The sequence below is a fragment of the Mirounga leonina genome, unplaced genomic scaffold (genome assembly GCF_011800145.1).
Source record: "Mirounga leonina isolate KUSES-001 unplaced genomic scaffold, KU_Mleo_1.0 Mir_127, whole genome shotgun sequence".
In the NCBI taxonomy this organism is placed as follows: domain Eukaryota; kingdom Metazoa; phylum Chordata; class Mammalia; order Carnivora; family Phocidae; genus Mirounga; species Mirounga leonina.
Window position 1 is genome coordinate 941,011 of NW_023270316.1, and position 11,019 is coordinate 952,029.

At 59.7% G+C, this 11,019-nt stretch overlaps 1 protein-coding gene across 8 annotated transcripts in view; it reads right to left on the reverse strand.

Moving 5' to 3' along the window:
• Positions 1–11,019, reverse strand: part of MCF2L (MCF.2 cell line derived transforming sequence like) — a 95,057-nt gene that overhangs the window by 79,684 nt on the left and 4,354 nt on the right. For 4 of the 8 annotated variants that reach the window (XM_035003028.1, XM_035003026.1, XM_035003027.1 and 1 more), the window contains exon 1: positions 1,138–1,996. The exons of 2 other annotated variants lie outside the window; for them this stretch is intronic. In XM_035003028.1, coding sequence (XP_034858919.1) covers positions 1,138–1,303 — 166 coding nt within the window. In that variant the 5' untranslated portion in view covers positions 1,304–1,996. Of the gene's footprint in view, positions 1–1,137; positions 1,997–11,019 lie in introns of those variants that run through there. 2 more of the 8 variants (XM_035003030.1, XM_035003031.1) reach the window with 1 other exon arrangement.

The window sequence follows — 11,019 nt, forward strand, 5'->3', positions numbered from 1 at the left end:
TGATGTGTGGGGACAGGCTCAGGCCCAAAGTCACCCTCCCCCATGCAGCCTCCAGGTGTCAGGATGATAATCCCGTCCTTCAGAGTTGGGGGTCCTCAGGGCCACCCTCCCGGAGACAGAGCACAGATCCCCCAAGGCCAGAGCAGGTCTGGTCAGATGTGTCAGGGAACCCCCACGCATGTCCGCTGAACTCCAGACAGAGGGCGCGGGGGGAGGCCGGGAAGGGAACAGATGCAGGGTCCACGCCCCCAGCGAGCGTGGGGCAGGGGTCCACACGGCCCGTTGTGATGGCCCCACTCACTCTATAGAGTTGGCGGAATCCACGAGAGGGCTGAGGCTGTTCTTTTAACCCTGAACACGCGCACAGAGGCAGGTGAGCTCGGGACGACGGCGTGGATGCAGAAGCAGTCGGGCTTTCAGGGAGTGGGCTCCGTCCTCACCCCAGAGTGAAACAGAGGGAGGCGGTCTGCCCACAACGAGTCTACTTCCCCCCAACCAGGGGCCGTCAGCCACACCAGACCCCGCGCTCGGCCTCGACGGACGCAGACACCCCTCCCTCCCTCTGGGGACGCTACAGGGCCAGTGCCAGGCTCCGCCTCCTTAACGGGGAGATGCTGGGCTCGCTTTATTACTTCTGATGTCTTTCACCTTACAGACATCAAGGGCATCTGTCCAAAGGGGTGCCCGCAGTCACAGAGTCCTCTGCTGCCCCAAGGTCAACAGCAAGCCTCAGCTCTCCAGGCCCCTGAGGAGGGGGGGCATCTCCCGGGAGAAAGGGCAGAAACAAGGGACAGGCTCCCGCCTCCAGCGTGAGCTATTAGCAGCCCCAGCTCCATAGGAAGTCAGTTCGTGAAGACACGACTCTGAGACCCATGAGAATTCCCACTCCTTCTTCAGAGAGGCGCTAGCCCGGGAGCAGCCTGTGGTGCTGGCAGGGGACCGCGGCCCACATCCGGCGGCAGGGCAGGGGGCCAGGAGGCCATCCACACTGGGGCAGGATGCCAGAGGGCCCCCGGGCAGCGAGGGCACCATGCACCAGCCCCCCTCACGCACGTCTGCCAACGTCTGCCCACCCACCGAAGGGACCCCTGGCGCCTGGTCCCACGCCCCAGACAGCACCAGCCCCTCCTGCCTCACCTGGCTGTGGGCGCCTGGAGGCCCCCCAGCACCGCCGGGGCCGCAGCCGGAGCCGACGCTGGAGACCCCTGAGAGCCCCCCGAGATGCTCCCCTTGCGGTCATCCTGCTGTCCTTCTCCAGGGACGCGCTCGGCAGCAGAAGCTTTGAATCTGCAGACAGGCTCATGCAAGGCCCGAATATGGTCCCAGTGTCAGAGCCACACGGTTCCCACCGCCCTGCAGCCCTCCACCTGGACAGTGGAAAACAGGCGGGTGCTGACGGTGAGGGGGAGGGCGCCCCACCCGGCGCTGCACGCTGAGCTGGGCACACGGCCTCCAGTGACCTTGGTTTACCAAGTCCTGAGGAAGAACAACAGAGCGTCCAACCAGCTCGCAGAGTGCCCGGCCTCCACCTCCAGGCCTCGAGCTGCAGTGGCTGTGGGCTCGGACAGTCCGCCGGGGAGCCCAGAACCACCTGCCCACGAGGGCCTGCCCACAGAGGCTGCCGCCGGCCCCCCCCCCGCCCCGTCCCCCCGCCCGGCAGGACGCAGGCCGTGCAGAGATCTACTTGCAGGTCTTGGGTGTTTCCTTCCTCAGAAAGGGGCTTGTGCTGGCCGGGGCTCCCAGTGTCAGGGACCTGCTCCAACTGCCCGAGCCAAAAACACCTTCCAAGCTCAGGAAGTCTCAAGTTCAAACAAACAAGTACAAGGCGGGAGGAAGGGAGGAGAACCAGCCCCAGGCCTTCTTGAAATAAACGGGTAAACTCCTCCGTCGGTGACCCCTGCCTACAGTCTAGCTCGGGAGAAAGGAAATGATAGCACTGCTTTGCTTGGCAAATGACACTTCCCAGCAATGCCCGACGTGCCCCTGGCCCGCCGGCTCCAGACCTGGTGCCCACACCGCGTCCGAGTGGGCGAGCACCCAGCACCGCCCAGACCGTCCCAGCGCCTCCTGCAGCGTTGCCTCCGATCCTCACCCCTCCCCTGCCAGGCAGCTCATTCGGTGCCGCACGACAGAGGCTCCGAGGGCCTGAGTGCCCGTATCCCATGCTCAAGGTCACGGGGTAGAAACTGGCAGAGGGTCAGCACTGGGGTCTGGCTGAAGGGCCATGCTCGCCCCACGCACCACAGGCACCCCTTCATCCACCGACACAACTAGAGCCAGTGAGCCTGGGTCACCGCCACATAATGCGTTTGTTTCATCTTGGTGCCTTGGCGCCCACCCTCCTCCCATGAGCGTTCACAGGCTGGGGGACCCTTCCTGCTAGAGCTGGAGACTGCGGGGCCGAGGGGACCGAATCTGGCCCAGCCCGGAGGAGGCAGCAGCCCCGGTGTCCACGTTCAGCTTCCCTTGGTCAGGAGCAGAGTCACACCTCTGAGCAGGAAAGGTGCCGAGAGCGCGAGGCAGCTACTAGCTCTAGTGGCCTCCACCCGCCTGCCTCCACCCCGCCTGCCTCCACCCGCCTGCCTCCACCCGCCTGCCTCCACCCCGCCTGCCTCCACCCCGCCTGCCTCCACCCGCCTGCCTCCACCCCGCCTGCCTCCACCCCGCCTGCCTCCACCCGCCTGCCTCCACCCCGCCCGCACCCCCTTCTGGGCTGCCGGCCTCCAGGTCCCCGGGGATACTGCAGGTGAGGCTGGCTCCAGGAGCTGCATCCGTGAGAAGCAACAAGGGACGAACCACGCTGGGGGGCCGTCCCCCAGAAAACCATGACTGGGCCCCTCTGCGCTGGCTTCCAAGCAGAGGCCGTCCCGGCGCACACTCGGGAGGAAACAGATGCGCGTTTGATGCGGCGGGTCCAGGACGCGAGCCCTCTTCCTGTGAGCGGGGACCAGAGCCCTCAGCTCCAAGCGGCCCACGGCGGCTCAGGGAGGACGTGTGGAAACATGGCTGCTCTGTGTCCACGGGAGCTGCCCACCACTAGCTGTGTGGAACTGCGATGACCACCCGTCACGCACCGAATTTCTCCCTGCGTCTATCCTCTCCCCACGTAAGCGCGACAGTGCGATGGCCCGTGGCTCGGCCTTCAGCACGTGGGCGCCGCTGACCCAGGGTCTCCTACTTCTCCAAATATGTCTTAAAGATGTTACTAATGAAAACCTTTTCCAAAAATCAGTTCTGAGACATGAACCTGCCCACAGTCTCTTGGTCTCTCTGTCTTGTAGGTTCACAGCCTTCAGGTTTGGGAAATGTCTTGAAACCATGGATTTCCCCAGCCTTTGGTGGGCATTTCGCTCCCTAAACTCCCCGGTTCCGAAACACAGACCACCCAAGTTCTCGGTCCCAGGCCCCTGGCCACCCCGGTGTGCTGAGCGCAGCTGGGGGAGGCTGGAGGCGTCAGCAGGCCGCTTGAGAACCGGACTGACCCTCTGGGGACCCCAAGGGTCTATTTTACTCAACATGACCTTCAGCTACTGTCAAGAAATTCCTATCGATAACTGGCATGGTTTTTGGCAGTAAAGAGTCTTAAATTAATCATGTCACGGGAGCAGGGAGTTATTTAGTGCAGATCTTAAATGAGCTGCTGGGTGTATGGACATTTGGCCCTTGGAGGCGGACGCCTGGCTCACGGCTGTGTGAGGTTACAGCCAGGCTTCAGGACTCAGGTACAACAGGCTCTTCTTTCTTCCCCTTTTTAAGACACAGAGGATGGGAAACAGCCCACGTGTGTCCACTTGGGGCAGTGGATTTCCACCAGGCCAGCCCACGCAGGGGCAGCCCGGCCACATGAGCCGGGGCCGCCGAGCGCACCTCCCTCTCCTTGCCCTGCCTTGTCCTCCCTGCCTGTGTCCTTCCCAGGTTTTTCCCTCGACCTGGCCCCTGGCACCCCGGCCTGGCATGCACAGACGGTTCCTTCTCCTTGCTGCAGACGCTCTCCCCACGGTCGGGCCAGCACCAAAGTCCACGGGTACCCCCACCCCCAGCAAGCCCTCCCCCTGCTCAGCGCCGGGTCCCAGCCCCGCCGGCCGACACCACTCCGGCCGCCCCTGGCAGCCCCACCGGACGGCGATTCCCAGCAGAGCCCCGCTGCTGGCCACCACTCATTGTTCCCTGTTTAATGGGGGCTTTCTGTCCCCTCCGCTGACAAAGACAGGAAGCTCCGGGAGCTGGGCAATCAAGATAACCCGTGAAACATGCTACAGCTCTGACCCGTGGAGGCCGCTACGGCCCGGGGGGGGGGGGGGGGCACGTCGCCGGACAGAGTCGAACTGCTCACTCTCGAAAAGGGGCTTTGTGAACGACATGCTTAACTTTTTAAAATAAAGGATACATCACCGCTGACCAATCATGACAAAATCTAGAAACTGTGCCCAAGTCAGACGAATTTAGAAACCAACTAACACCCAACAGGGGACAGGGTGGTAAGTGGTGTTGTGGTAACTAAAACAACGTTTTCCCTGACCTGGCAATACCGCGCAGCGTGTGAGACGGGGGCCTGTACTTTCCATGTGATACTCTGACATTTATCAGGTTCAGCAGGGGTCTGTGCCTGGAGATTGTTCCCAGAGAAGCTCCGGATCTGGGGAAGACCTCAGGGTCTTGTTCCGCGAGGGGTGGGGGTGGCGCCTGCTGCGTCTTCCTGGCGTGGCCAGCACAGGGCAGACACTCCTATGCGTGCGGCCGGCGAGTGCGTGAATGAGGGATCCTCCCACACCACGGACTGGGTTTCAGAAGAGAAAACAGGACAAATTTTAGCCCTTTGAGGACTGATGGGGGCATAAAATCATACAACTGATAAAACACAGAGACTTAATATCTGTTCAAGAACTTTCTATATTTTGTTACCATTTAAACATCAAATGACATGTTCTCCCTCAACGATTCAGACATCAAAACACTTAAAAACTGTCTTTAAAGATAGAGCAGTGTTACAAAGGTGAAGTCATACGCGGGGCATCGGTTCACCTTTAGTTCACCTAAAATCTTGCTAAAAATGTCACCAGTGGGACTTAACACTAGTCCTTCCTTCTGCAAAGATAAATTGTTTTTCACACTTTGGGGACTGGACTCACTTCTTGGACACTACTACTAATAGAATGACAAAAAACCAGAACATTTGCTCAAAGCCCAAAGACACAAAAGCCACTTGATCTCTAAAATTCAGAAAGAATGATCTGCTCTACTGTGTTTTCAAATTTACCACTTTACATTTTCTAGAAATTCTCCTGCCAGGGTTGACCCCCCCCTCGGTGTCTGTGTATCTTTGGGGACTGACACCAGGATAAAGCTCCTCTGGGGGAGGGAAGGAACTGCCCCTTGGAGGCCCCTCCACGAAGAGTGGGGTGCCACGGCCCAGACCCAGTAGCGTCCCCAAGCCAGCACTGCCCTGGAGGGCCCACGCCCGCTCAGACGCTCCCCTTTCTTCTCCCTCGCCCAGAGCACACCCACGCTTCACGATGGGGGTCGCTAACGGAGTAATATAGTTAAAGCACGCAATGGCCCTGATGCACGGCTGTAAGCCGTGCCGAGAGTTTCCCACCAGCGGGCAGCCCTGAGAGCCTGCTCTTCGTGTCAGCCCTGTGCAGCCCCTGTCCTCACGGACCCACCACACAGACGAGGACAGCCGGGCCCCACAGGGATGGCAGACGGCAAGGGCAGGTTCCCGTCAGTGGCCTCCGCCTCCCCAGCGCTCAGGCTGGCTCTCCACAGCGTCCCCAGGGCAGGGAACCCCAGCCGCACTTCATCCAAAGAGAACCGTGAGAACATAACGGCATTTCCACTGTAGCACTTGATTAGAATTCAAAATTAATTCAGATTAGATCCCAGAATTTTCGTGTGTGTATCAGACAGCTGCACTAGCTTGTTCACATTTGGGAAGAGACAACCAATATTTCTATCTCCAAAATCAGACGTATGAGATGAAGTTCAAAATACTATTTCTTTTTTTTTAAGATTTTTTTTTTTTTTTTTTTTGACAGAGAGACACAGCGAGAGAGGGAACACAAGCAGGGGGAATGGGAGAGGGAGAAGCAGGCCTCCCGCCAAGCAGGGAGCCCGATGTGGGGCTCAATCCCAGGACCCTGGGACTATGACCTGAGCCGAAGGCAGACGTTTAACAACTGAGCCACCCAGGCGCCCCTCAAAATACTATTTCTAATGGCACAAGTCCATCTGCAAGGATTACTGATAAGCAGGTCCACAGAGACGAGAGTCTGGTACAGAAGCAGGTCTGGGCAGAAAGGAGGAGCCTCCAGCCGTGACCGCGCCCATGTGGGGCGCAGGAAGACACAGGCAGGTTCACGAAGCGCAGCCTCCTGTTCCGGAGCCAACCTGCGGACACTGCATCTGGTTAAGCTGCGAGTCCGGGGGCCCCGAAGGACTGTGAGAGTGGCTCTTCTCCACCGAAAGCAGGTTCTTCAGGCATAGAACCCACCTGACGAGTGGCTGAGGTCTGGAGACCTGTCACTGCCATGCCTTTCGATTGTTACTAGTTAGAACCTCAGAAGGGTCTCTCGGGTCATGTTCGTTTATGTTGACTAGAGGCTGGAGGGAGTTCTCTTACTCGGCCGGTGCAGGTGACCAACACCAAAGGTTCTCCCACCGGGAGCACCTGCCAGACGAGCTGCTGCGAATGCGAGAATCCCCCACTTGTGCCCCCAGGGGCCCGCCTTCTCCAGCAGCAGCATCTGACCTCAGCACCGTGGGGCCCCCGGAGTCTGGAACGTGACCGTTACTCTTAGGGAATCCCTGACACAGTCGTGGTTCGGAGCTGATCCATGAAGCAGGTAGCAAACCACGTGAACAGCACATCATCATGAAGGGCCACACAGGGGCTGCCTGGAAATAGGGGGTAAGGTCCAGAGAGCTGGCGGATCCAGGAACAGGTCCCAGGACGAGGGAGGGCAGCAACACGGTGACGGTCACCTGGAGACGCTGGACACAGGCAGGCCCAGAAGGACGGCCCATGACCAGGAGCGTGTTGAGTGTCCGGATCTGGTACCCCCAATGCCCACATGCTTACAGGGAGCCAGCTTTGTGTCCATTGTCTGCTTCGCTCATACAAAGGGGTAATTAGTGGACAAATGCAGCAGCACGAATGTGACCAATTCCTGCGAATCCAAGGTCATCCTCTTCCAGATGCTCCAAGCGTCCTTTGGAATTGCCTCCGGGGTCCCCTCATGCTTTAGCGTGTAGTCAGGGTCTTCCAGATGCCCCCTTCAACTGAAGACCTGTCATCTTTCCAAACAGCTGACCTTCACCGTTTGTAGCCATGTCCACTGGGCATGGACACCTCAGACACATTTACAGAATATTTTGAGCAGGGGAAGCAATTTGAAAACTGCTAGATCTGAGCACTGCCAGGGCCGCCGCGGGTCCCCAGCTGCCCCTCCTAGGCACTCGCCAACTCCGCTGCACGCCCAGGGCCACGCCCATGGGGAGCTGTTTTTCGAGTCCTTAGGACAAATATTCCCTTTTGGTCAAAATCTGCCTCCTGTAACTTCTACTTACTGACTTACCCAGAGGCCAAGAGGACACCTCCACCCCCGCCCCGTGGCAGGAGGTCACAAGACTGAAGGGCACGGCTGCGCTCCTGGTGGGTCCTCTGCTTTCCAGCAACAGCCAAGGAGAACACTTCAACATCTATCTTAAAAACGAGAAGACAATGGAGTTACCCTGCGGCCGGTTCTTCTCCCACTGGATGGCTGGCTGTTCAGACCACAGCAGGTGCCACGTTTTTGCCCCCTGCTCACGGCTCGGGGGAAGGGGCGGGGCGGGCTCTGCTCCACCTGCCTCATTTTGGTCCCAGGCCGGAGGGCCAGCGGCTACCCCGGGCATGTGTCCCAGGGGGTCGGCAGCAGCAGGAAGGGGCCACTCATGACAAGCACATCTGAGCACCAGGTCTGCCAAAGCAAGTCCCACGGCCGAGTGCAAGTCAACGATCACAGACCCGTGTCCTGCCCCCGGCGGAGGGGGCGGGAGGGAGCACTCCCTGGAAGAGAATACACATAATCCCATCACCCCATACTCACTCTCTCCTCTCTTTCTCCCCTCTTTGTCCACCAAGGACCGTGCAGGACACAGAGAAAGGCTTTCTCAAATTCCAGGCACCAGGGTAGGATGTTCCTTTGACCCTCACAGACATGGTTTGCTATGAACGCAGCGTGTCTGTGGAGGCAGGAGATTACTGCGTCCCTCTCTGGACCCTCAATTCATTCCATCCTCTGCTTCATTTGAAGGTCGACGTGGCCAATTTATAGATCGCACAGTTTCTTTCCGAAAATCAGGGAAGTAGACACGGTTCTCCGAACTTTAGGGGTTTTGTCTTCCGGCCGCAGGCCGTCAGTTCAGACCGACCTGTGCTTTCTACCCCTTGCTACTTGAGCACACGCGGAGACAAGCGCCAGGCCCGGGACGAGCGGTCAGACACGGCATCGGCGAGCCATGGCAGACGGCACAGTGGGGACGGCGCTGCGCCCAGGGGGGTGGGCAAGGCTCCCAGGAGCGGCCGTGAGGCTGGTGCCTGAGGGGGGGCCCCGAATTAGCCGACGGGAGCGCAGGAGCCCCAGACAGGGGGGCATGGGCACACGGGGCCCTTGTTTTCCATCTCATTCCGTCTCCGGAGGCCACTGAAGGAGCGAGGCGCCCTGCCTCCACCGGCCCGCTGACCTGCGCCGCGGGGCCCTCCCGCACCCCTGGGGCCTCAGACTCACCTGGCCGGGGCCAGCCTGAGCACCTGCATTTCCGACAAGCGTCTGGGTGATGCCTGGTGGAGACCACACCTGGAGAACCCGGGTCAGACGCAGGAAATCAGCAACACCTCCAACGGACAATCCAACAGACCCCTGATTCCATCCCCAGAGTTTCTCCTTGGAATCTCGAAAGCCCGGTTCTGACTCCCGCGGCTGCAGCCGCAGCAACTTCCGGCGTTGGCGCCTTGTTTGCGGTGGACGGCAGTTCCCGGTCTCACTGTCACACCCATCCAATTACAGACCTGACTACGGTCCGTCACCTCTCACCCCACCCCCGACACCCATTCCACCTGCCTGAGTGCCTTCTTCCTAAAAGGCCTCGGCATGCTTGAAGATGGATCTGAGTGAACAAGTCCTCAGGATCCTACCCCCGAGGCAGAAGCCCACGGGCATGGGGGCGGCATGAACACGGCTGACAGACACCGTGCTGGACAGATGTCAGGTTTGCGGGGGGCTTCGGCCACTGCATGGAAGGCCCCCGTATGCAGCGTCCTGGACAGTCCGTGCACCCAGGCTGGGTCACCCTGGAAGGACTGTTTCCTCTGACAGGTGCATCGGGGTGTCAGGCCACGGTGCTCCGAGGTCATCCTGGGCACCTTCTTATCCCCCTGAAAGCCCTTCTTGAGGCTTTGGTCCCTCAGCTCCCAGCCCGCTGCCATGCTAACCCCGTCTCAGCCACACACCTCCTTCCCAGAGGGGGCGGATGGCCCCAGAGCCGCAATGGCCGCCCACCCTCTCCGGGACCAGGCTGTGGCCTCCTGGTCACATGGCAACTCCACGTTCCCAGCAAGCAGCTGGACCAGCCTTTAAAAACCACAACTCTGCTTACGTGTCTCAGAGGCTCCGATTTCCCAGAGTCCGAGCTGAGCACAGAGCCCTGGCCCAACCCCTGTGCAATTGGCTGTTAGGGGCTGAACTGTCCTCCCCACTCCCCACCATTCCATGTGTCCAAGTCCCAACCTCAGGACGTCAGAAGGTGACTCTACTGGGAGACGGCGACTTTAGAGACATAACTGAGATAAACTCAGGTCACCAGGGTGGCCCTACTCCCACCTGACTGGGGTCCTTACAGATCAGACACAGCCACATGGAGGGACGACCCTGTGAGGACACGGGGGAAGGACGGCCATCTGCACACCTCAGGAGGGGCCTCGGGAGAGACCAGCCCTGCCAGCACCTTGGCCTCAGACCTCCAGTCTCCAGACTGGGAAAGAAGCCTCCCGCCTGTGGTTCGTTATGGTGGCCGGGGCTGACGAATGCAGGGGCCCAAACCCTCTGCCCTCGCTCCCTGCTCTCCCGGCTCCTGGCCTCCTTGCCGTTCCAACCTCACTCACCAAGGGTTCCAGACCCCATAGTGCAAACACAAATAGCCGCATGATGCACAGAAGGCGCTTGCCAAAACTAAATATTACACAAAAAATTCTTAGGCCCTGTTTGGCATTTCTGGTTGACTACTTATTCTCACATATTAACCCAAGCAGACATCACCTCTACGTAACTTTGCATAAAGGGAAGCTGGGTGAGGAGGTGCAGGCCACAGCTTCTCTCTGCAATGTGGGGGTCCCGCTCTGCCGTGTCATGGGCTGACTCTGTTCAGACATTCACATTGGCTCAAGGTCACTAGGGACATGGATGTGGCCATCAGACAGCATCGGGGACCAAACCCTCGGCATTCCACCTGGAGGATTCTTGGCGATGGCTTCCGTTTCAAGAAGCATTCTGTTGACACAGGCCAGCTGTGAGGCCCAGCCCAGGGATGGCCACTGGCCCGCCAGGTAGCAGCTACAAGGAGAGGCGGGGCATGGCTCGTTCTCAGCCGTGGTGTGACCCAGGGAGAAGGGGGCTCCAGCCTGACCGCACCCCCTTGAGCTGCCCAGGGCCAGGAAGGAGCTGCTCCAGTCCCCAACACCTCTTTGCTCTTCTTGTCTCTAAAATTTTTCTCTGAAGTAATCCAGAAAAATTGTAACTTCCACAAGGTGAGGCATCCTTTTATGGTTACTGGGCCTGTGACGTCACCAATTACTGGAAGACTGACCTGGGGGGAGGGGGTCCCCCTCCCAGGACTGACCAGGGGGGTGGGGTCCCCCTCCCAGGACTGACCGGGGGGCGGGGTCCCCCTCCCAGGACTGACGGCGGGGTGGGGTCCTTCTCCCAGGACTGAAGGGGGGGTGGGGTCCTTCTCCCAGGACTGACCGGGGGGGTGGGGTCCCCC